General features: G+C 50.5%; 7 protein-coding genes across 7 annotated transcripts; 3 read left to right on the top strand and 4 right to left on the bottom strand.

Annotated features, from left to right (window-relative positions):
• Positions 1-383: 383 nt before the first annotated feature.
• On the top strand, positions 384-5259 carry KY384_004982 (uncharacterized protein; the record flags this gene model as incomplete). Its single annotated transcript, XM_044813484.1, has 10 exons — positions 384-624; positions 699-1270; positions 1318-1445; positions 2178-2828; positions 2881-3210; positions 3267-3718; positions 3770-3976; positions 4025-4072; positions 4120-4406; positions 4453-5259. The coding sequence occupies 10 exons, from the start codon at positions 384-386 to the stop codon at positions 5257-5259; spliced, it is 3723 nt and encodes a 1240-aa protein (XP_044669762.1).
• Positions 5260-6146: 887 nt separating this feature from the next.
• KY384_004981 (uncharacterized protein) lies at positions 6147-9029 on the bottom strand (the record flags this gene model as incomplete). The annotated part of the gene is made up of 2 exons (XM_044813483.1): positions 6147-6508; positions 6569-9029. 2 exons carry the CDS (start codon positions 9027-9029, stop codon positions 6147-6149), a joined length of 2823 nt encoding a protein of 940 aa, XP_044669761.1.
• A 314-nt stretch (positions 9030-9343) lies between these two features.
• KY384_004980 (uncharacterized protein) lies at positions 9344-10175 on the top strand (the record flags this gene model as incomplete). The annotated part of the gene is made up of 3 exons (XM_044813482.1): positions 9344-9573; positions 9651-9969; positions 10038-10175. The coding sequence occupies 3 exons, from the start codon at positions 9344-9346 to the stop codon at positions 10173-10175; spliced, it is 687 nt and encodes a 228-aa protein (XP_044669760.1).
• Positions 10176-16508: 6333 nt separating this feature from the next.
• Positions 16509-20545, top strand: KY384_004979 (uncharacterized protein; the record flags this gene model as incomplete). The annotated part of the gene is made up of 3 exons (XM_044813481.1): positions 16509-16859; positions 16915-17715; positions 19049-20545. 3 exons carry the CDS (start codon positions 16509-16511, stop codon positions 20543-20545), a joined length of 2649 nt encoding a protein of 882 aa, XP_044669759.1.
• A 754-nt stretch (positions 20546-21299) lies between these two features.
• On the bottom strand, positions 21300-23341 carry KY384_004978 (uncharacterized protein; the record flags this gene model as incomplete). The annotated part of the gene is made up of 3 exons (XM_044813480.1): positions 21300-21726; positions 21772-21943; positions 22393-23341. 3 exons carry the CDS (start codon positions 23339-23341, stop codon positions 21300-21302), a joined length of 1548 nt encoding a protein of 515 aa, XP_044669758.1.
• A 52-nt stretch (positions 23342-23393) lies between these two features.
• Positions 23394-23965, bottom strand: KY384_004977 (uncharacterized protein; the record flags this gene model as incomplete). The annotated part of the gene is made up of 2 exons (XM_044813479.1): positions 23394-23675; positions 23879-23965. The coding sequence occupies 2 exons, from the start codon at positions 23963-23965 to the stop codon at positions 23394-23396; spliced, it is 369 nt and encodes a 122-aa protein (XP_044669757.1).
• Positions 23966-24405: 440 nt separating this feature from the next.
• Positions 24406-24999, bottom strand: KY384_004976 (uncharacterized protein; the record flags this gene model as incomplete). Its single annotated transcript, XM_044813478.1, has 1 exon — positions 24406-24999. The coding sequence occupies one exon, from the start codon at positions 24997-24999 to the stop codon at positions 24406-24408; it is 594 nt and encodes a 197-aa protein (XP_044669756.1).
• Positions 25000-25107: the final 108 nt, after the last annotated feature.

The raw sequence follows: 25107 nt of genomic DNA, 5'->3' as shown, positions 1-25107 counted from the left end.
GCGTTGGTGTAAACAAGGGCATTATGCATCTCATGGACTCCTATCGCCGAGTTCGATCTTTGCAAATGGTGAAAGAGAAAGAAGAAGTAGAAGAATTGTCGTTGAAAGAAAGGGTCAAAGCCAAGCGGCGCTTAGCGTAGTGCCCGCTTGGCTACCGCAATACGGATTAAAACGAGTGTTTTCTTTCCAAACAACAAGCAAACAAGCCCAACGATCACGAGTTCCAGCTACTTCTACGTCTGCTCCCTCAGACAAGTCTGTCGATCGCCATCATACCATTCGCTACCGCACACTTCCCTCTGTGCATGTAGGATTTACTTGCTGCACCCTCGTTCCAATTCACGCCCCAGTCGCCTCCTTCGTCCCAGGCGGACATTCAAGAGATGGGAATAGGAGACTTTCAGACAATATGCAGCAAAAACCTCTTGCCAGTATGTTCCTTGATTGGACCTCCATCTCCAATCACCGGAGGCCCAACAGGCATACAGCCATCGTGCTATGCCCGGAGCGTTGAATTTGCAAACACTGTGATATTCGAGGCCGCGACGGATTTTGCACATATCCTGGCCTTGGGCATGGCAGTCATAATGGTACTTCATGTCAGGTCGAAGTTTACAGCCGTTGGTATGTGCAATCAACCCCACATTGCGCTTGTCGGCGAGCATGTCTTCTGACTTAGCCTGTGCTACTAAATTTAGGTCGGAAAGAGATCGCGACGTTCTTCTATCTCTACATGGCTCTCACCATGACGTCTTTGATTCTCGACTCGGGTGTTTCACCTCCCGGCTCTGCCTCCTTCCCATACTTGGTCGCGATCCAGAATGGGTTCACCTCAGCCTTGTGTACTTGCCTGTTTATCAACGGCTTTGTCGGCTTCCAGCTGTATGAGGATGGCACAAGACAATCAGTATGGCTCATCAGGGGCTGCTCCGTTGTGATGTTTATAGTCTCCGGAGCTGTGTCGATCTTCACGTTCAAGGGCAAGGCTGGCCTAGGACCACAAAAGACCGTTGGGTTATTCGTCGTACTGTACTTGCTCAACGGCATTGCACTACTCGTATACGTTGTGAGCCAGGTTATTCTCGTTGCGAACACCTTGCAAGACCGTTGGCCGCTAGGTGACATTGCTTTCGGAGTTTTCTTTTTTGTGGTTGGCCAAGTGATACTTTACGTCTTCAGCGATACCATTTGCGCCGGCGTGCAGCATTATCTGGATGGGTTGTTCTTCGCTACAATGTGCAATCTATTGGCTGTCATGATGGTGTACAAGGTACTTCTTCTCTCTGTGGTGTCTTAGCTTTGACTTACCTTTTGCAGTATTGGGATTCGATCACCAAGGAAGATCTTGAATTCAGCGTAGGTACGAAGCAAGGCAACTGGGAGGTCAAAGAGCTGTTGACGGAAGACGACCGGCGAGGGACTGTCTATCACGATAATAATTCCGAGTATGCAACTAGCCTGTACCACCAGGCGACCCCGCGCAATTCACATTATGGGGGATATCATTGACGTTCACATCCTGTGGATGGCATGTTTCTGTTGATTCTAATGAGCGTTGCAATGCATTGAAAGCGTGGGTTTTGGGCTAAGCGTCATGAGCATTGGGAAGAGCGAATTAGTTGCACAGACTTTAGATAGTTTGTCGAAGTAGTACGATAACGGTGGCGGTCAACACTACAAAGTATGACACTTCAGCACATCATCTGATAAGGCAGCTATACTTTACGCCTTGCATCTTGCATTCACTCAATCTTTTGTAGACCAGTATACTCGATCCAATCGCTGGTACTGATATGCCCCTATCGTGAGTATACAGTTAGATTCTCGGCTAGAAAGCGCCGTGAGTAGCCGTTGTGACCTTTGCACAACCCCCTCGCCCAGATGGCAGATCACCATGACCATTCTGGGCATGCGACGCTCTTAAACCATGTTTCGGAGCAGTCTGCATCAGTGCACAATAACTTCAAAAGATCCTACCAGGCATGCGTAAGTCTTTGGTCTTTGGAGCGCTTCGTTCTGCCCCCAAGCCAGTTGACTAGTCAAGCTGATCTATCCAAGTTACCGTGTCGAAAGAGAAAGGTACGCTGCGACCTTGGTCCTGTCGATAACCCCCACGATCCACCCTGTGCGAGATGTCGGAGGGAAACCAAGGAATGCACTTTTTCCTCTACCCGAAGGAAGCGCAAGGGCGAAGGGGAGGAAGACTACGGTGAAGATGACGAAGATATTGCGGCGGAAAATTTGTCGAGGAGGAAGAGCATGAGAAGGCAGACATCCGCCCTCGAAGATGCTTATCCTATGACACATCAGTCCCGTCATTCACTTACGTCAAATTCCATTTCATCCCCGTCAACGTTGGACCCATACGGTCAGACTCAGAATGGTCCCTACCGAATGCAAGCCTATGATCAGTCCCATCGGAGCCCTGAGTTCGAGACTTCCCAGGAACAAGAAGTTGTCAATCCGGCTGCCGGTACACTTCTCCAGGAACCCATAAATCAATCATCAGATGCTTTCAGTCTCTTAATCCAGGCTTCGAATCGAATCCAGCCGTACCAGGATAGTGACGCTCATGCAAAGATCAAGTCTGAACAGCATAACACCCAGCAGATTGACTCCGAAAGACAACTTCCATATGGTCCGGCGACAATTGAAGCAGATTCGCAATATGGTGTACGGAATGATTTGAGTAACCTTGACCCTGCCATTACGGGTCATGGCAATGAAGCATCTACATCTACCCGCAAAGCACTTTCGATCTGGTCAAGGCTTCGCTTCGTTCGAGCTGGCTGGTTCACAGCTAAGGAAGCTATGGCATACGTTAACTAGTATACCTTTCGCTTGCCCTTAAATAGTAATCCTCGCTGATGTCTATTCTAGTTATTATCATTTCTTGGCCCCCCTGACACCAGTAACCCACCCAGATCTTAGCAACGTTGATGCTCATCCGGAATTACTGAGCGAAGAACCCATGCTCACGGTCACTATCTTGACTATAGCTTCACGCTATATGAAAGTGCAGGGGCCAGGTAGCCAGACCCGCTCGCTTATGATTCATGAGAGGCTCTGGCATTACCTTCAAGACATGACGACCCGCATGTTCTGGGCTCAGGAGCAATTTGGTGGAGGCTTCTGTGGTGCTGGCGCAAGTGGCGAGAGCTCGAGTAGCGCCGAGAGGGGTAAATTGCGGACTCTCGGATCCATTGAAAGGTACGTCTTTACATCTCTTCTTGTGCTAAAGGCTTCTGAATAATAGCTTCTAATAGTCTTCTACTCTTGAGCGACTTTCATCCTCGTTCAATGCACTTTCCACCTAATGACGACGACGAAGATGTTCTCGCGCCAGATGAGGCGAAGCTGAAAGGTTTGTGGTCCGTGGAGAACGATACAGAAGCACGCGGTAGCGAATCGACTTTTGCTGGATGGACCGAGCCAGCTGTACGCTCAGACCGAATGAGTTGGAGCTTGATCGGCTTTGCTCACGCATTGGCCTACGAACTAGGGCTATTCGGCACATACGTTGACGGCGACATTTCAGTCAAAGGTCAGGTCAAGCGTCAAGGAGGCTCACATTTAGATCACAAACGAGCTGATAGGATAGAGCGTTTGCTCTTCATTTACGTGACTCAGGCATGCGGGCGATTCGGGTTCCCCAGTATCTACCCTGACCACTTGACAAACCAGAACGTAGGGAAAGTCAGAAATGAGTTTCTGACGGGTAAATTTATTTCCATTCTCTCCTCTGTGCTTCACTAAACCGTTTCGGCAGAAGTATCGCACATACACCAGAACACAGAGGACCTGATCCAGGAACACTTCGTCGAGGTCATGTCATTGAACAAATATTGCAACGACCTCCTTTTTCCCTCAAAACAGCATACTGCCCATCTCATTCACACAGGAGAATACCACAAGCATTTGAATGAACTCAAACCAATTTTCGACCAGTGGCACATTCGACTGAATCAGTCCAAAGGTAGCGTCTTTTCGAGCGAGGTACTCATACAATGCTGAGTGTCACTAGTGCCAAAGTACGCTAAAATTCTGCTCTCTATCGAAGTGCAGTATTTCCGTTAGTTGTCCTCGAATCAATTACTTGTACAGGACTAATCTATCCAGGCACTTTTGCAAATGGTTTGGCTCTCCAAGCCAAGATTGAGCAATATGTAGCTGGGAAAGCCACCGGCGACAGTCATATCGCTGGTCCACAGTCACCAGAGTCATCGACCTCGTCAGACTTCTCCAACTTCAGCACTCAGAATGAACGTTATATTCGAGAAGTTATCGAGGCTTCTCGGCAAGTACTCTTACACGTGGTCGACGATCTCCTTCCAAACGACAACCTCAAGCACGTCCCCGTGCGCGCTTATTTCAGGATCGTGTCGGCAGCCATGTTCCTTCTCAAGGTAGTTCCATCCATTCTGGCTAGCGCATGTAAGCTGACGAATCTAGACATTCGCCGCTGGAGCAAGACGGGCTGAGATAGACGCATCTCTCGGTCTGCTCGACAGGACCGTTAGGGCTCTTCGTACCAGTGTCGTAGATGACGTGCATCTCTGTCTTCGCATCGCTGACCTCCTCGAAAAGCTGACTACAAACATTCGTCGGCAGTTCATCCGCTGGAGACCAGAGCATGCAAGCAATCAACCATCTGTAAATACCAACCAAGCAGTGTTTTTGACGCATCACAAAGCGGGCCCCTCAGAACGACAACAGCCCATCCGTTTCGTCCGCCAAACCCCTCAACAAACTCACGTCAACAACTCACCAGGGCCTGCCTACCTAGGCGCTCCGGACCCAAATTTGACCGTCATCCCGCCTCCGCGCGGCATTTACAATCAGAATCCAATGTCTTATCTCTCCAGCCCCGCCGCTACCTATGCGAGCTCTCAGCAATCGCCTTACACCATGCAACAGCCTAGTCAACCTCACCAATCCCATCACCGACAACAATCTCAGCAATCCCCTACGTTCCCCAACCCCATGAGCGCCAATGCAAGCCCTGAAGTCCCGAACTTCAACTTCGCCCCAGACGACGACTGGTTGAACCTCAACCTCCAGCCCCTGATTGATAACAATGGCGGAGATGTGAGTATGGGGCAGAACGACAACTGGTACGGCAACCCCTTCGGACCCGAAACGCACAATAACCTTGAAGTCCTGGATAAACTCATGAATAATGGGTGGCCTGACCAGCAGGAACAGGGTGGTAGCGGATGGTCTGATCAGCAAGGGCAAGATGGCCCAGGGACGGTCTGAACATGGCGGGAAATAGGGGCAGCGCCTCGGTAGAAGACTGGCTTACAAGACGCGCTTTATGGTTTGTATCCCTATAACTGCCCCTAAAGCTTTAGGTAATGGGACTCATCGGCGCCATGGGTGGGCAGATGGGATTCTGAAGCCTTCTCTCCTTTTGTGAATCTGTGTGATAAGATGTGCGATAAGTGAGTGGGAAGAATGCTTGAAATATCTGCCTTGCTTTACTCTTTTCAACAGGGATTGAGCCGGAACTTTACGACGGGAGACGACAGCACAGGCGCCAGGAGTCGTGGCTTTGATACCCAAAGGATTGCGGAGATGGTGTCGGACTTTCTTTATGGGAGAATTGTATTGCTGGGTTGATAGAGGATCATGTATATACATGCCTAAGACGCTTGCATAAGACACTTGCATGAGGATAATTGAGCATTGACGGTTATATCCTACGGAAATTGGTGCAATGCACGCGTTTATTCCATTCTCCATACCTCAGCATACCTCAAGAGTACTGTATCGTTCGTTTAAGGCCTCCGATAGCTTTTGGCGTGTCTGTGTACCGTCTTGCGATCAGCCACCTGAATTGATTTAATTAGGCTCAGATACGCTTTGAGATGGCGCTTGCCACCTTACAGCTTGATATCTTCGGGAAACGCCAAAATGAAGTAGGCAGAGATCTCAGGAGTAGCTTATTGCCTTTCGAAGAACAGATACTTTCACGAATAATCCGAAATGCTGAACTTAGTTATGATGATTGTGTGGAGTCTCCGTGAGTCTTCCACGACGAAGGCTCCTTGCTACGCTTTGACGCGTCTTCTCTGCAGCACTCAAGCAGCCCTATGCATATTTACAATGACACTCCCCGAGTACACTCGCACTAGCAGCGTCCTTCAAGCCTCTAGCGACCCAGCAATCCCTGGTCCACCACTGTCCAGATCCACATCCTCCACCTTCGCCCGTCCCGTTTCCGTTGTCCGTATCAGATTCGCAAAATACTTCCTCGCTCCTCTCGACTCTTCCTCGACCTTCCGCTTATCCTCTCTCTTTTCGCCCAGCTCTTTGTAATTCTGCTGCAGGCCGTTCAAAAGATGCTGTTCAGGGACTCTCAGAACCTTGCGTACTTCCTTGGCGATGCGATCAGCGTTCTTGTGGGTGTAGTCGACTTCGGCAAGGGCGGAGGTGATGCGGCGGGAGAGGCGGCGAGGGAGGGTGTTGGGGATCGAGCGTAGAAGGTAGGCAGAGGTGAGGAGGACTGGGAAGTGTTAGCTATGGTGTAATTTCAGGAGGGAAACACGGGTGTAGAGGTGCTTACCGCAGAAGACGACGCCGGGAATGATCATCCGCCTTGTGTTTTGAGGACCGATCACGCGAACAGCACCTAGGGCTCCGTCGACCCAGCCAAAGCCACCAAGCATGCGTGTTCCGAAGGCGCCTGCGACTGTCAAGGCCATTGAGGTTCCGGCAAGTTTATCATTCTGATCCCACAGCCCGCTAAGATGTCCTTGAATATCAAAGAAGTCTGCAAACTCAACATCGAAATCGACCTCGCGGGATAATGCGTCCTTCTTGCCGGAAAACATCTTCTTTGGGTTCAGAGTCAGCTCTGCGTACTGGTCCCCAAGGTGCAGTAAGCCCAACGACTTAATCGTATTGCAACCGTTGAATGTTTTGGTTCTCGCCTTCTCTTCGCAAAGAGACACTGCAGACGATATTTGCTCAAGCATGGCCGCCTTAAGTTCTTCTGCGTATTGAGATGCCCCTGTCAGTCCAGGGTACACAACGCTAGCATCACCCTGTGCGCTTTGAGCGATGGCATTATTCACTACAGTGCGGGTATCTCTGTAGATCTCAGCACAAGAGTCTTCAATAGTCCTCTCTAGCTCATCACTGATGTCAGACCGAGCTTGTTTAGATTTTTCGAAAGCTGGCTCGATCTCTTCGAGCTCGTTGACGACACGCTCAAGCTCTGAATGAGCGACATCCCTGTTGACAACAGCGAGCGAGTGAACATCGGCAAGAATGTTTGCTAAGTAGGTCTTCGCAGGAGCAAGCTTTGATCGAGCTCGTTTCTCCAGGACAAAGCGACGCAGAGAACTTTCAAGTTCCTCAAAGTCTCTTATCTTCTCTTTATCCTTTCCTTTCCCTTTCTTGGGTGGTGACCCTGGTTCTCCGTGTTTGCCTAAGGATTCTTCGTCGTCATCATCATCAGGACTTGAAAAGTCATTTGAGGGACCAGAGCTACTTCCGCTGCCGCCGCTGCCTCCACCTCCCCCGCCATCAGGAGGACCGCTCGCAGGAGCTACTGGAATGGCATTGCTGGAGACAAAATGGACCAACTCTGACGATTCCTTGAATGTTCGAGGGCTAAGACCATGTACTTGTTCCAATATCATGCGCTCGCATCTTGCTTTGTCCCGGATATTGTCGAATCCATTCACCACTATGAAAATATATGCCTTCTCTCGCGCAGCGTTCCAAAGGAATTCTTTTGCAGAGAGTGTGAAATGATTGGCAGCGGAGACCACGAAGACAACCACATCCACCTCCTCTTCTCTTGCATAAACAGCGGTCGTTTTTACTGAATCCGAGTTCAAACCAGGCGCATCAGTCAGAGAGATATCCACAACGCCATTGTTGAGAAGAGATTCGTCAATTGTGCGCTGATCTTTCACATACACTTTGCATGAAACGTAGTGCTCTAGATCTGTGACAACTTTTTCTAACTCAAGAAGCTGGTATACATCGTAGCTGCTCTCGTCGTTGCGGTCATATTTAGCATCTCTATGAACGGCATGGGCCTCTTCGATGTTACCGTTCTCTTTTGCATCCAGGACTTCGCAAAAAATACTAGTGCATGGCTGTTGGTCTTCAGGTAAGACCTTTCTTCGCAGTAGGGCATTGCAGAAAGTCGATTTTCCGGCGTTGAGATCTCCTGTGATGAGTACTTTGCTAGAGATGTCTTCGATCCGATCTCTCAAGAGCAAGAGGTGCCGTATACTCTGACTGATCTTGCCATCTAGCAACTGAGCTACAGATTCCTTCTTGATTGAGTGCGCGATCTCAGCTTGGGTAAGACCTTGAACGTTCATATTGAGCTTCAGGACGGAAAATTCGCGGGCCGACTCTGGGGTGATCAACCTTTCAGGCTCTTTTTCCTCTTTTTGCTTCGCGCTTGAGCTTGACTCCGGCGATGAGTTCTCGAGCGTAGTAGCTGCCCTCTTCGGTGCGTTCGGTCGCAGAGGGATATTATCAATGGAATGCGGAGCGTTTCGACTTGTAGATGAGGAGTTGGTATGTTGCAAGCCAGGCCGTGGCTCTGGTCTTGCGCTCTGCGGCTCATGGACAGAGGGATACTGAGCAGGCCATCCTGCATTGAATCTTTGAAGGTCTTTCAGTGTCTCAATCGTTTGAGTAATTTGTCTGCCTAGCGTCGCCCGGTTTTGATTGTAATATAGTTGATGTACATGGCTAGCTAGAGCTCTCTTTTCCGTCGTTGGATCATTGTTCCCTGGCGTGTCTGCCGGGGTATATCGGTCCTCTGTAATTCCCGGATGCCAGGCTCTGCCACCATCGTTACTGTAGCCATCTGCTATACTACCACCATAGCCCGAGTCTTGTTCTAATGAGGATATCAAGGCCGCCGCGCTTGCAGATGTAGAGCCGTTTCCGACGGTCATGTAATTTGGTTTGAGAGGAATGTCTGAAGGTATTTCGCCGTAGTCATCTCTGGAAGAGCCTCCAGGATCTCCATCGTCAGAGTACTGCTCACTCATGTCTAACAGACCTTCATAGCACAAGAGATGTGACGTATGGGGTAGAAGGAGCGTGGTGTGACAGATGAAGCGTTGTTGTTGCTCAACTCCGTGGAATTTCGCCGCTCGGCCTTGGCATCTGCCAAAATCGTCATTCCCGCAATGCTTCATAGAGCTCAACCAAAGTTCCAGGCATCTACATATTATTTACGCTGAAAGTCCGTGCTTTCAGATCGCTTGCACATTACTATTCCTATTCTTCCATACCTACCACAGGTGTCTAGTTTCCACCATGAACGTAAAGTTACCTCGAATGAATCCACTTACAAAGGCTTATGATATATACTCAGATCGTAGAATGGGCCTTCGGCAAGCGCATGACACCAGCAGAGCGTTTAAGAAAGCATCAGCGTGCACTAGAAAAGACGCAGAGAGAGCTCGATCGGGAAAGAGTGAAATTGGAAAACCAAGAGAAGAAATTAGTTGCAGATATCAGGAAGAGCGCTAAGAATGGAAATATGGGAGCGTGCAAGATACAGGCGAAAGATCTAGTGAGAACGCGAAGGTGCGTCACCTTGTGGATACTTGTTGGAGTCGCGAACTATACTGCGGGTGGGCCTGGTTGACAATATGGTATCGCAGATACATCCAAAAGTTCTACTCGATGCGAACACAACTTCAAGCTATCTCCTTACGGATACAAACGGTACGATCAAACGAGCAAATGGCCCAGTCGATGAAGGGTGCCACATCTCTCCTAGGCTCAATGAATCGGTCTATGAATCTGCCGGCACTACAGCGAATAGCGATGGAGTTTGAGAAAGAAAATGATATTATGGATCAGCGGCAGGAGATGATGGACGATGCTATAGATGATGCGACGGGCTTAGAGGACGAAGAAGAAGGTGAAGAGGTGGTCAAGGAGGTGTTGGATGAGATTGGGGTGGATTTGGGACAGGCGGTATCTGCTCTCCCTCAGGATACTGAATATACCCCCGCAGGCAGAATGGCTGATTTGTGCTGTGATAGATGGGCGAGACGCCTTCAGGCTTGCAGAAGAACACCGTGGCAGATGGTCGGGTCGCGGAGGCCATTGGAGGGACCACTGAAGGCGGTGGAGGTCCAGACGATGAATTGCAAGCTCGGCTGGATAGTCTACGGCGCTAAATCAGCCCACAGACAACGACCTTTTGCGTTTCAGAAAAATTTCATTTTGAAATTACGAATCTTGCCGTCAGCCTGCCTGTTACCTTGTTGTTGACAGTGAGAAACAACGAGCGGTAAGTATCATATCCATAGCTGAAATGAAGTCTCTGACGATAACAGCCATGCCCTAACCATTCGAAGTGCTAGCCTGTGTGAAGGCTGTGGCCTACGAATGTCAAGCCTTGCCCTTCGTTTTCAAAGGTCTCCAACCTCGACAGCGTTGATAAAGCAGCTCAGCATTTCCTCTGCGCTGGTAGAGCAGAGTATGGCTCGATCTCACCCGCGGAATTGGAGATCTGCAATACGGGCAAGCAAATCATGCTTGCCTATGGCAGGCAACCAAGGACTATCATGCTCTCTCCGCATCCCATGTGTCACTCCTATTCTTTCAACAATTCTTTTTGGTCCAGAGGGAGCAATTGTATGCACGGAAGGCCCAATAATGCGGTGATGTTAGACGGCGAGATAAACACACATGGGACAAAGCATGCAGGAGAAATTCAAGTGAACAAACATCAAATGGACTGGGTTGCTTTCCAACAGCAGGTTGTGACGGGCGAAACATCGGTCGCGAATCTGCGCCTACTCTGGGAAGGGACGAGCTATCGTTGATACGAGAGTTGACAGATGGCAGTACCCAGTCTCGTAAAGTCAACGGAGATACTCTGTGAATGCTATCGATGCTGCAGCCCGGTTGCATCCAACGATGCTGACCATGATGCCGCATCTTACGACGTACATTGTTGCGCTCCTGTAGATGTTGAGTGTATTCGTAGACAGAAATCGTATGGCCGCTGTGGAGTCGGAGCCCGATAGGGGAAAGACGCGAGCTCGTGGTGTGCCTAAGCGTTTTGATAAAAATCGAGGGCTTACCTTGGCTCCTGTTCTAGTGCTGAAGGTTGAATCAGCCGGTGACTAGGTGAAGACATTCATTAGCAGGCTGTGGTTTGAGTAGGCCCGTTCCAGGTATCCAGATGTCCAAGACGAAGGAAATGCACGCCCAATGGCCGCAGAAAGATAGGCGGGGGATCACCAGACGATACTGGCGGTGCATTTGTAGCTTCGTTACAGCGTCCAATTGACGGTATCAACGATTGTTGGTCTCCTTTGTCTTTCTCGATGGTCAGATCTCTGCAAGCTTCTGAATCTCCAAACATTCATCGCTGCAGTCAGCACGGCTCACAGTGGTCCAACAGGTCGACTAGGTTCGAAATACTCGGCATGGACGTGAAGGAAAAGGGATGCATCTCGGCGATCATCCGATCATCGAAGGGTCGTTGCATACAAAGTATGGTACATATCCGCGAGACACGCGCAGTGTGGCTGTCGGGAGGGGAATAAATTTGACGGAGCCAGAGCGAGATGTTGTTTTGAGAGCGGTGGAGGGGAAAACCGCGCATCTAACCAAAATAGACGTCCGAGAGGCAGCTCTGTTGTAGCAACACTGCGACTTACGTTCCCGTACATAATGTCTCAGATGCTGGTGAGGTGTGATGAGTTTCACGCCTGAAACCATCCAGTGCATGCATGACTCCCGCTGTCTGCCATGTTGACTCTAGGGCATTTGCGGCATTTTTCCCTTTTTAACGGGCCTATATGCACATCCCTTTTGAGCCATCAGATATTGCGTATGCGCGGGCAGCGAGCAAGGAAGTAAACCACGGATACTTGTGAACGCCACTTGATGGACCAGGTGACACGCGGCTATGCAAGGCTTCCAAGCTTGCGGGTTCGTGAGTGATAAAAGCCGTACAGATCTTACCACCGAGTACGGTGAGCTTTCCCACATGGAGCGGTGGTCTATCGGCCAGCTGCAGCGGAGTACTCGGATTCCTTTCATGGCGCAACTGGGCGCATTTCGGGATTCATGATGTAATCATAATCGTCGTAACACATCATAAGTTGCAGTCAGCACGAACGAGGACTCGTATGAAGCGAGACTTCCGTCATGCGAATTTAGGGTCCAATGGAGGTACCGGGACGAGTCTTCACCGGAGGGAGCAGTTACTCAGTTCACGATCCACGTAGGCCTGAATTGCAACGATATACGTTGAAGCTACCATTTGTTTGCGTAAGGTGTGACTGTGAGTCGCTATAGCGTTAAAGTCACGGTGACCTTTGAAAGCCAATCCTGTATCAGGGAAGATCTTCAATCTTGGGTCGAATGATTGCCTAACATCGTAGGAGACAACACTACGGACTTACCGTCAGCTTCCTCGGACTGTTCTCTCTTGCGGGTGTGAACAGGTCGTAAGTGGGGGGAGATTTGTGGTGGTAGTGAGGGGCAAAGCCAAAATGCATGGCAAAGCGAAGCCACAGTTCTCAATCAGCCGACATGCTCCATTGTTCTATTTTCTATTTTTATTGGATATCTGAAGAGACTAGCGATCCTTCCCTTCTTAAACTTGTCAGTGACTTCAACCGTGGATCAGAAGCAAGGTCTAGATGCTGGGCACGGTAGCACGGCAAAATTGGAGTTGGTACTCCCATGAGGTACACACCCGACAATTGGCGAGATGTTGAATGGTTATCGTGATTTCGGTGACCGCGTTCCCATTGTGTCCCCTTGTGTAATGCTTTAATCTTCTTAACTTGCATCAAACTACTGAATTGAAACTGTATACCATGCTTGTCATACCAGATAGTTGGGTGAGATTTGTGCGTGTCGCTAGAACGCGGTATTCATCTCACCGAAGTACAGGATGATTATTCGTTAGCTTAAGCCTTGAGTATCTGTAGTGATGCAGGGACATTTCAGCTATCAACGCAGCCAGCGCCATGGCTGCACCTCAGTAGTATTTGGGACATCTAGACGGAGACATCAACTCCTATCGTTGATAAACAGCTACACTCTTACTGCTGATCGGTTTCGCAACAGAATGGAGGAGGAGCACAGCCAATCCTACCGTCGCATGCTTGCATGAAGCCGGTCTCGCTCGGGATGCGCGAGTAGGGAAGTTGCTATTCGAAATTAAGGTGTAGGAAGGCTCACGACAGCAGGTATCGATGTACAGTGCACAAGCCTTTACCCCGTTTACTCGGCAGCAGAGATCCAGCAGTGCAGAAATATTCAGAGTGGTCAGACGTAAGCGTGAGACACGACAGGGTGGCACTGGCACAATTGGCCCTAGACAGCAAGCAGCCGAAAGCAGAACGCGTTGGAAATCGTGCATGCGGCATATGAGTGGTAAGGCGTCGAGAAGGAGTAGCAGTGAGGAAGAGTCCCAATTAAGGAGGTGTATTTTAATTAGACGGCAAAGTTGGGGAAGATGCGCGAGACGCGAGTCGTCGTGCGTTGATTAGGCAGAAAAGGGAGCACGCCGAAAGGTCAAAGGCTTACAAGTGGACGGAAAGGAGCAAGGATTTTCAATTTCATTTGGGTCCTTGCGAACGCGGGCCAAAAAACCCCTCGCACGACTCACAGCGTAACACGCATCTAACCACACTATGACCAGTGCTACTGCTGCTACTGCTTGCTGGCGCTCTCTTTCACTTGTACACTCGGTGTCTGTCCTGTTAGCCGATGCGCATCTTATTGGGGCCAAGGCTGCCGTTATGTGGTTAATTGGAAGCTGAGTCCGACGGCATTATTGCTGCCTAGTACTGCCATACAAGTCATGATGATCATCATCCCGCTGCACCAGTCGCAGCTGGGCTCGAGATCTGCTGGGCGGATCTGGCTTCTGCCAACCGACTGCTCCAAGCAGTAGTAGTGCTGAGGCCCATGCATCATCGCCTTGCAGATGGTGCGTGAAGGAGGCTGCTGGTCGTCTAACCACTACTACTATCATTACCACGGTCTATGCTCGTGGCCCACATAATAGACCGCCTACTGTACCACTAGCTTGGGATCGATCGTGTGACTGCCGCCCCATGGTCGTGCGTGTGGTGATATGGGCATCAGAGCTGAAGCTCTCGAAGCCGCCCATGACCATCACCAGCATCATTCAGGCGCCACGGCAAAGAGTGTGCTAATTTGGCCTAAAACTGCCTCTTGGTCTAGGATCCATTCGCAGATTCAAACCTCGCGTCTTATTTTGCGGTGCTTTGTACATCCCGGTGGCCAATCTGACACCACGATCCCTGGCGAAAGTGCCTTCGCGTCTCGCCCGCCGGCTTTACCACCTCCACCAACCCCACCTAACCTCCTCTTTCTGCTGGCACTTTGCACCTCATGTGGCCGGCTACGACATGATACGGAGCGTAGAAAGGGGGCAAATACAGCCAATTAGACCCAGCGGATCCTGTGCCTCCTTTCACTTCCCCCCCCCCTCATTCACTCCGTAGTGCTGTATGAGATCACATTCATATTCATCGAGTGTGTTGGGCGGTATGTTGGCGGCGGCAAGTCAACAGGATCAAAAAGCACACCCACGGAGCCACGGAGTAGCACAGCGCCCTTGCCCTATGCAGCTCTAGCTCGGCATAGTCACCATTCACCGTTCTGGAAAGTCTATTCCCACGATGACTGATTAGCTTTCCACTTGGCGGTCCCTCTCTCGCCTTTCTCGTACCAGAGACCCAGAGGCGTGACAACATCTTTCCCGCCCAAACTCTTTTGATCTTCCACGCCGGTGACTCCGTCTGTTCACATCATAATTCTTCTCATTCGCGGCTGCTCTCTCAGACCTTGTGGGACCTTGAACCTTGGATGTGCCCCATTCCTTAATACCCTTAGCCCGCTTAGCTTCACTTCCTCGGTGCCACACTCAACCGTTCCCAGCAAGCGAGCAACGCACTAAGACGCTAAGAGGCTGAGCCGGTAAGCCCGTGATCGAGAGCAGCAGATTTGCAGCTGTACTATTGCTGTACTCCGTGGTCGCAACAAGGCTCCTTGCTTCCTCCTCCTTGTTCTTACATCCTACCGCCTACAAGCCTGGAAAGCCAAAAGTGATCCAAGATGAGAACAGCAAGCCCCAACACAAATTCCCCGAACCGGGTTGCCTGCTCCTCTTGTTCCAATCAATCCTCTTCCCATCTTGCGCGGCACCAGTCTTCTCCAATCTGCGTTCAGCCGGCGAGAGGAGTCGTCTTGCCCCTATCATTGGACCTGATACATAGCTCGGACTCCCTTGCCTTTGTGTACGAAATCAATCCACACAAACGCGTACGACGCACTAAACCTCAGACCCTAGCCCATCGCGGAAACCTCGGTGGCTCTTTCTCACATCATGGCCACCTGAACTAGCTTTCACTTTCAATCATACTCTCACACACAGCGGAAAAAGCAGAATGAGCCCACTCCTGCTGATTACACATTCGCCGCATCGCATCGCGAGTAATGATGCATCTGTACTCACTTGGTGCTCACACTTTCCCTTCCTCACTAGTGTTCTCGCCCCAAACCCTCCGTTCCCCCCACCGGTGTTAGTTTGGTGGTGATTGTGCAACGAAAATGGACGACCTCTGATCATCCCCCTTCTTCGCTTGTCACTCGAAATGCTAATTTATAAGTCTGCCTATCCTCTACTAAGTGCTAACTGCTGCTCCCGAGCCAACTAGCCTCATTAGCCTTCCTTGGAAACATCCACTACATACTTTATCCATGCCTGCATCTTAAACAAATCTCATCCCCTTTGTGTGATCCCTGAGGCCTCGTTACCTGGTTACCGGCACCTGACGTTTCGTCTCCTGAAAGAAACCGTCTCCATGCTCCGGCCCTTTCTAGGATATGCATTTTGATTAATCTTCTCTAGCTGGGCTTGTCCTTTCCTTACCATATCCGGGCCACATCTTTGGACCTTGACACTTCATTAAGTTCATTCATCACTAGCCTGCATTCCGAGAGCATCAAAACCATTCCAGCTCCTTTCGCCAATGACTCTCATACACCCTCCGTGACACCTGCCTTCCCTGCATCTTCCTCCATCTGCACAACCCGCTTTTGACCCCTCTTCTGACCAATTGCCACCGTGGCTCGCCTTCGTGACACCGCCCTCTGATGGTGATGGGTGGACGAGAATAGAAGCAGCCCCAACTCAATGACTTCCGCAACACGAGTGGACGTCTTCACACCAGCTCTCGGTCATCTTCCGTCGTCGTTCAGGTGTTCTTCACTGCGGTCTCACACACCAGTCGAATCTCCCAATGACTGCAACACAGCACCCACCCTCGATGCCTTCAGCTCTCATCTCGAATCATGATACCTCACTCTACCCGTCCTTGCCGAAGTTACGGGACTTTGGATGTGGATTTGAAAGTCACAGACGCTCAGTGCACGACGAAGAGAATACAGAGTCCAACCCCCAATTAAGAGGAGGAGGAAGTGCACACGGCCAAGTACGAAGTGACAAGATGCTACCTATGTATGCTGCGAACTCATCCAACGGCAACTCAATATATCTCAATGGCGGAGGCGGGCTCCGGCGTGGAGCACCCATGATACCTTCGAACGCTCCCTCATATCCCACACCACAAGATTCAAATCGAGGTCACAGCCGACAGAACAGTAGATCGGAGAATAATGCAAAATATCACCAATCAACAAGACAGTGTAGTCCGACGACGACAACTGAGTTGACCGCCTCGCAGCAACAAGACGATCCTCATCGTCCCTCAGGTAGCTCAAACGCAATAGCAGCCCATCTGCAGATCCCTTCATCGATCAATAACAGCAAAGGGAGTTTGCCAGAGTTCGCTGCTCAGGTGTGTTTTTGCACCTCTTCCAAGTAAAATTTGAGTTATCACTGACTCTTCGTAGGTCACTTGTCTCTTCTGGTTTGAAGCTTCGACAACCCTGCTTGCCGTGGAGGATTCAAGGACACCTTCACCAAGATCCGTCATGCCGCTCGTTCATGAGGCCATGCCTACAACAGGCTTTCGGAAATGGGTGACTACAATACTGTCCATGACTCAGGTATCTCAAAATGTCATTTTGCTGGCCTTGATGTTCATCTATCGACTGAAGAAGCACAATCCGAGTGTTAAAGGGAAAGTCGGAAGTGAGTTCAGGCTGCTGACTGTAGCTTTGATGCTCGGGAATAAGTTTTTGGATGACAACACCTACACAAACAAGACTTGGGCTGATGTTTCTGGAATATCTGTCCAAGAAATACACGTGATGGAGGTAGAGTTCCTCAGCAATATGAGATACTCGCTCTATGCCTCCAAAGCAGAATGGGACGACTGGCATGTCAAATTGGGCAAATTTGCAGACTACTACGACAAGGCGACCGATGTGGACGCAATCGAAACCATTCTCCCTACCCCGAGACCAGCTGGTTCTGCAACCCTTCCTTCACCAGTTTCCCAACAAGCTTCGCCACCGTATATGTCTCAAATATCCCCTACCAACCAGGGTTTCCCCCATCCACTTTCCATGCCACCCTACATGCCTCCCATGGCAACAGCATCGGCAGCGAGCACGCCTGGTAGCGAGTTTGGGCTGAGAAAGCGAAGTCTGGAGGATACCAATCTGGAGCCCCCAGCAAAGAGAATGTATGGGTCCATTCCATCGCTGCCGTCGAGCACGACTCTGACTCCGACTACATCGGTGTCATCCGTGCCCTCATCAGCTACGCTCGCACCATTGTCCAGGGATATGAATTCGCCATGGAGATTACCACCCCCACAACCTAGCGGAAGGGTCTTGGATAGTCATACCCCACCTCCCCAGAGTCTGTCGCAACTTCCGGCTGGGCGAGCGATGGCATCCGTGTTTCCAAACCAGAACAAAGCACTTCAGAGGGCACAGCTACCTTCCCTGCATCCAACATATCTACCAAACCCCCAAACCGGTGTGACGGCTGCAGATCATCAGCAATTGGCTAGAATGGCCACGTGTGGTCATTCTAGCGCAACTCCCTCCCCCACGAGCTATTATTTTCCCCACCACCAGACTCCGACGGGGTTGTCACCCTCTGGATATCCTTCCCAGCGGACATCTCCATATAAGCCAGTCCGGGGTGTGAACACCCTATTGGTGCCGCCGCCGTCAAGCTCCGTTCAGCAAGCTCCCGCACAACTTTCTTACGATCAAATGCATTACCAGCCCCTTGGTGGACCAAGAAATGAACGAAGAACAGGAGTGCTACCGTTCCATTCGTTCTACACCTGGTCCGACAATGCACATCAGATGCAACCACAACTTCCGCGCCCCAACTTCTTCCCATGATTTCACGATCTGTATCAACATCCCTGCATGGCTCGACTGGCTCTTTGAATATCGTTTTGTACAGCGTTGGCGTACGGGGAGACTCAGGCACACCTCGGCATCAGCATACCGAGCCTCATAGAGAATACCCCAATCAGATGGGGGCTTGTGGCGTTCTTTCGAACAGGCGGAAAAAGACCTGTGTATGGTATTGCATTTTGCAGCTTGCCTTTTCAAGCTTTGTACATACCTTGACACGTATTGCTCTTCTTGATATCAAGATAGAGCGTGCACGAATCCAAAGACTAATACGCTTCTGGCATGACCACGGCTGATCTCATTTTGCATTGTAGACTGGACTGTATTTTATGGCCACGAAAACCCTGTATGGCGGGAGATATAGGGCAATGCCCAGGGTAGAAGGCGGACCTACGAGGCGTGCTCCAGGGCATGCGTCCTTATAACTGCCCCTAAAGCTCAGGCGCTGGACTCTGGCGCGGCCATGTTCAGACTAGTTCTAACCAACCTGTATGCAGACTTCTCGGAGTGATTCCGCATATCTCAAAGCTAACAAGTCCTATAGATAGTAATTTTGCCCGCCGCTTGCAGGCTTCAACAGGAAGAATGCAGACCAGCGTGCAGGATGCACAGAACGCTCCTACTCTGCTTCATTCACGGCTTCAAGGTCAGCAGGACATTGATGTCCGGACACCGTGAATAGTATGATACTGACATCATCCAGGGCGGAGACGACACCTTCGGCCATTTCCCAGACGACCTGCGGGCCCTCATTAGCCACGCATTGCCTAATATCACGGTGAAAACGATTACCTATCCAAAATACGAAACTCGGGGAGATCTCAAAGAATGCGTCGGACGCTTTCGAGAATGGCTCGAGAACAAAGTAATCGACCTCGAAGTCGCTACCTCCACGCCCTCCCCCACAATCGACCCCTCAATCCACACCATCCTCCTCGGGCACAGCATGGGTGGGATCGTCGCGGCAGAAACCCTCCTCTCAATCGCCTCGGACGTGCCCATTCCCCCCTCCCCAAATCCATCCCTCCCCACAAATCCCCTCGGTGACGCCTACCCGTCCACCGCCGCCCACACAGCCCCCGCCACGGGTTCCTCCCACTCATATTTCACAACCCTCCTCTTCCCCTTTATCACTGCCCTCCTCAGCTTCGACACCCCCTACCTCGGCATCAACCCCGCCCTGATCGCCCACGGCGCAGAAGCGCAGTACAGATCCGCAAGCTCAGCTTACTCGTCCCTCAGCGACATCGGCTCCATATTCGGCTACGGCTCCAAGTCCACCCCGAGCTCCCCCACTGCCGGGATGGGCGCGCAGAAAGCGATACAGGCGCCCCCCTTTCCGCCTGCTGGCTCGGGCACAGGTATTGGGATGCGCAAGGGGGTGGGAGGGATGAGCTCGTCCATGTCAGCTGCGAACGAGGACGCGGCAGCGACACCCGCGTGGCAGCGGTGGGGGAAATACGCCATGTTTGCCGGCGCGGCCGGGGCGGTTGCGGCGGGCGGTGCTGCGGCATATTTGAAGCGGGATACGGTGAGGGAAGGCTGGGGGTGGATGGGGAGTCATCTGGAGTTCGTGGGGTGTCTTGCGCGCGCGGAGGAGTTGAAGGGAAGGTTGGAGAGGACGGGGAAGATGAGTCAGGAGCGTGGGGTGGGGTTCAGGGATGTGGTTAGTGTTTTAGGAAGGGGTGGGCAGCAGAGGAGAGAAAATAGTGCAGGGCTGATGGGGGCGGGGCAGCAACAGCAGGTTCTGGAAGGGGAGAAGGAGAGGACGTTTTGTTTGCTGCCGAAACAGGGGAGCGAGAATGGTAAGTGGTTCGAGAAAACGAGGAATGATATTGCGAAAGATGAGACGGAGGCCCATATGAGTATGTTTGAGCGCAGGAAGAATAATGGGTATCATGCCCTTGTCGAACGGGCGAAGGAGCTGGTGGTTGAGTGGGTTGAAGGTGGAGAGTGGTATAAGAGTAGTGAACCAAGTGCGGTTGATGAAGATGGTGATCTTGGTGGTCGTGGAGTTGGGGGAAATACTGCAGAGGATGGGCTCGCCGTGGGCAGAACGTCGACAGGGAGTCGGTCATTGATGGAGATTGATTTGAACGATGAGGATGGTGGGAGTGGTGGAGGGAAGACTAAAGGGGCGGCGGAGAATGAGTGGGCTACGGGTGAGGTACCAGTGTTTGTGACGAATGAACGATTGTAGGCACAAAAGAGCAGTACATCTCTACCTCTACCTACAGAATAGGAGTCACGAAGATGTATGGAGAGACATTATCGCTGAATATCGAAGTATACAACCTCAGTCAAAGGAGAATTAAATTGCCGCTGACTATTCTGCGTTGTCGACTCTGGTAAGTGTGACAGTGTTAAGCTCAGCGTTGCTCAGCCTGAAAGCAGCGAGGGAGGGAATTCAGAGACTACATGTCTCCTGATCCCACTAGCATCGACGCATGAGACTGACTTTTGGAAGAGAGAAGTCTCAGCAAGAATGGTTTTACGGGATGACTGTGAGCTACGGCGCTCGTGCGTGGGTCATCGAAGGAGGCTACCCAAAGGTGAGGAAGATGATGAGTATACAACAGAGCAGTAACAAGAGCAGTGAATATATTTCTCTTAGTCAACAATTCTCGAAGCATTACAGTCGAAGCCTTTGCTCGAGAATATCTACCTGTAGAGGAAGATAACGGATGTAAAGTACAAACTGCGCTGGTTGATAGATCCCGGTTCGCTGTCTAGATACATGTATCAGGTTCAGAGATAGTGGATGGCATGCACATACATATTCGTGCTGGCCAGAGTACCATGAAAGAATTCTTGAGTTGATGAATTGGTATGACCACCACCCCTTTCCCCCATCTTTGCGGAAAGCCTACTCGTTATGTCCCCGAGAGGATCTCCAGAATCAGGTAAGTCGTTTCGTTATTGGATCTCCATGGTAAATCCTTTGTAGAGCAGGCTCACCCCGTATCCATCTTGCCACTCTCTTCCCTTCGCGTCCGGACAAATGCTACGAACTCGTCGATTACGCCTGGCCAACTGCCCTCTTCGCTCCACCAACTCATCGTTTCGTCTTCCATTGACTTCAAGACAAACAATCCTGTTTGATCCCACATATCTTTGCTTACGGCCTTCTTCCATTTCGCTTCTAAGTACTCAAGCCACCAATCAAGCCACGGCGTTGAGGTTGTAGACCAAACAATAGACGGCGGCGAGAGAAGAAGACGCCAATATTCCGTGGCGGTTTCAAGAGGAAGTACTTTAGCCCCTGCGGGCCGGCCAAGCTGAAATGTTGCTTTGTATGTTTTTCTGAATAAGTCGACGTTGGAGGGAAGACCGCGGCGCAGTGAGGGAATTTGAGATTGTTGTTTGGACATAGAATCGGCCCTGAAAAGTCAGTCTCATGTATTGTATGGAGCCAATTGAACGTACCGCATCCGCGTCCATCCTTCGACGAAACCCTGCCGTGTGAGTTCGCCCATCGTTGGTGCTCCGAGCTCAGCCAACACCGTAAGGAGTACTGGCTCATCCAATTGGACGCCAAGATCTTGTAGGTATTTCATGGAGCCTTCGACGCCTATTTGGTCTGGCTCATCTGCTGTGTCTGATTGCCCGTCCGTCAGCAGGATAAAAGCTCAGCAAATGATGAGACTGTACCTCTATATTTATCAAAGACCTTATTTAGGCTTGACGTCGAGGTCGACGGTGTATGATTCGAAGCGCCGTTCTGGTTATTTTGAAACCATCTAGAATCAAAAAATCATCAGTATGCTGTACACTATTTCCCCCTCACATTCATTAGAGTACTGTGCTGCTCCACAAAGTCAAGAGATAGACACAAGCAGCGCTTTCTGAGGATTCCGAGTAGCCAGAACTTGTAGATGGAGCGGCCCATATCATGCTAATCTTCAGAAGGTTCCAGTGAGGCGTGTTCAAACTCAGTACCATCATTCTGCTTCGCTCCTAAACAAGCTGCTAGAGCAACCGAAGTCCCTCGTATGGTGCACAAATATGTTGGCGTTTTTCCCGGCTAGAAGATTTCGCTGTCCTCACTTGCTCCAACAACATGTAGACGCTGGCATTGACGAGTAAGGGGATTGTCCTCTTCATCAGCTTCCCCCATAGCCTCGTCATAGTCCACATCGTCAGGACAGACTTCGTAGATGGCACGGTAGCTTGCCCAGATGTTGTATGCTGCTTGTTGGGGCGTCGTAGCAGTACCCCATTGAAAAGCTTCTTCCCATGAAAGATGGCATCTCGGGAGAGCAAAATTCAATTCCCTCCAAAAATCCCCCTTGCACAAGCGGGCGGTGCAGTATCTCCAAATGAGGCTGGTCAATCTTGCTAGTGTGAGTCTCTCGTCTGAGTAGAGGATGATGTCGAGTTTGGGTCCAGCGAGGCGGTGCCCATCACACATTCCGAATCTGATAAGCCAAAGACACCCGACTACAATTCGAGGGTAGCATGAGCGACTGTTCACAGCCTCGAGGTCTGGAGGATGGAAGAATCCTTGCTGACGGGGCAGTGACTGTCTGTTGACCAAGCCTACTGCTCTCCAGACCGCTAGATTGAGCTTGCAATAAGCTAGCTCGATCTCCAACTCGGTCAATGGTGTACAATTCAATGTTGATATCTCCTCCTTCAACCGCAAAGGCAACAGAATTGTATTCCTGTTGCTTTGGAGATCTATTTCCACTAGACAGGAGGCGTCGTATGAGCCAGCTGTCCCTGAGTTTTGATGTGGTGGTCTGAATGATCCTCCCAACACTCTTCTGCGCCAGCAACTTGTGTCTTTCTTCGTAAACCTCCGCAGAAATTCAACTCTAGCATAGCAATCCGGGTCCAGTGCTGATCTCCCCGGGGTGATCCATCCTTCAGGTCGCAAAGGTGTAATCGCAGGCTCTGGAGAGGGAGGGCTGCCATGCTCCTCGAGGTCAGAATTCTGGGTAGACGTTTGATGGTGCTGGACTTCTCCGTGGAGGTAACCCAGTGGCGTCTTCATGAAAATTCTGAGGCAATCCATTGCCCGCTCCTCCTTAAGCTTTTTCACCTTCTCAGATATATTTCGGGCGATTGTTCTTGCCCTCTTTTTGCCAAATGTCATCTGTCCGGGCCCTTGGATGGCAGGTCAGATTGAGAAGGCGAGCTTGAAGTGCCTGGGACTCTGCTGCCCACTCCTCTTCGCCCTCCGTAACAGCGGGTACGTTATGCAGTGAATCTTTTCCAAAGGTCCAAGGTTCTGAGAAATGTGTGGGTCTCGGTTCCGATTCGTTTTTGGCTTTCAGCCCGCCGACGCCTTGTGTCATGATTCCTGCCCATATCGCTCTTTGACTTGACTGTGTGGGATAACAAGAGAAATATACATACGCATCGACAGCTAGTTCGACATTCCATCCATGGCTTTTCAATTGCTATCGAGGCCCAAGCAAATCAGCTTTTGCACATGGCGCAACTTGCCTTTCCATACGCCATACTCAATCGACGAGCTGTACTTGTGGAAGTCTGACTCATGAGGCTGTCGGGAAATGCTGCGACTTACCTTCGCAGCAACACTATCCTTGACCTGAGTCAAGCCTACGAATGAGGCTATCGCACTTTTCTGGGAAGAGTTGTATGAGGTGGGCATCTTGACATGTTTCATGAACGATGGAGATTGAACAAGGTCAGGCTTATAGGGTCGTGCGTATGTATTGTATAGACTTGAGGTGTGGACGGAAGGTATTACAAGGTATAGAGGTGTCACAAAGTATTCACATGCATCCTCAGGCTGCAACACTTCACGCTAAGGTGTGACAACTTCCTAGCGCAAAGACTGATTATCTCTTATCGTCTCTGCACGCCAATCTAATCTAGATTAGTAATCTCTCCAGCCTTCCACAAGTTCGTCACATATGTATCTCCATTTTCATTGTGTCCACTGCATAGTGCCCCGGAGCCTCGAGGGATGCGTGAGTCTGAAGATAATCAGCTACTACTGTTGAGTATTGATCTAGCTACATTAGTCGTTTTAAACTTAGAATTCCCACTGACGAAGACGAACCATACATATATAACCAACTCTATATGCTAAGCTTCCTCTGCCGTGCTTGCTACTACAGGCTCCAATTGCAATTGCCCGTCTCCTACTAGTCCACTCCTAGGCCCCAAGAACTCTGCGATCATCTTCTCCCTAGGTCCCACCTCCAATGCCCCGCTCTTTCCCTGGTCTTTCACACATCCATCGAGAAGTTCTTCAACCTCCTGCTCAATATCCTCAAGGCTGAATTTATCGTCTTCTTGTGGTAATATGTACGGGTTGTTCCGGATCACGAACTCGCAGCCACCGTTGAACCATGCGTTAGGCGTGTGGAAGGTACCACCCGGACCCGGAGCCATGGGTTGAGTCTTGCCGAATGTGAGTGTATCTGAATACCACGCGACTTTCTTCACTCCGTCCCAAAGGCTTTTGCAGGCCGCGTAAGAGGGGTTGTTGGATGAAGCCCAGCATATGAGCTCTTGGTTGGGGGAGCTGGTGTTGGTGACGGAAATGGTAGGGTTTTCGGGGTACTTTAGGGTGACATTGCGAGTGTTTGCGGGTATGGCTGTGCTGGAAACCACTGTTGCTAAAACGAGAGCGGCAAATAGAGAAGCTAGCAGGCTGGAAGTTGCTCCTTGCTGCATTGTGAAGCAATGATAACGCCGCTTCGAAGGGCCAAAAGCTATTCAGTCCGAGGTGATCGATTCTGGGGTATACTTACTTTTATCTGAACTTTGGAAAAGACGTGGGGT

Source organism: Bacidia gigantensis, assembly GCF_019456465.1.
Source record: "Bacidia gigantensis strain McMullin 20006 chromosome Unknown contig_244, whole genome shotgun sequence".
Lineage (NCBI taxonomy): Eukaryota > Fungi > Ascomycota > Lecanoromycetes > Lecanorales > Ramalinaceae > Bacidia > Bacidia gigantensis.
Note: the sequence above shows the minus strand (reverse complement) of the source record. Positions and strands in the feature narration are given on the sequence as shown.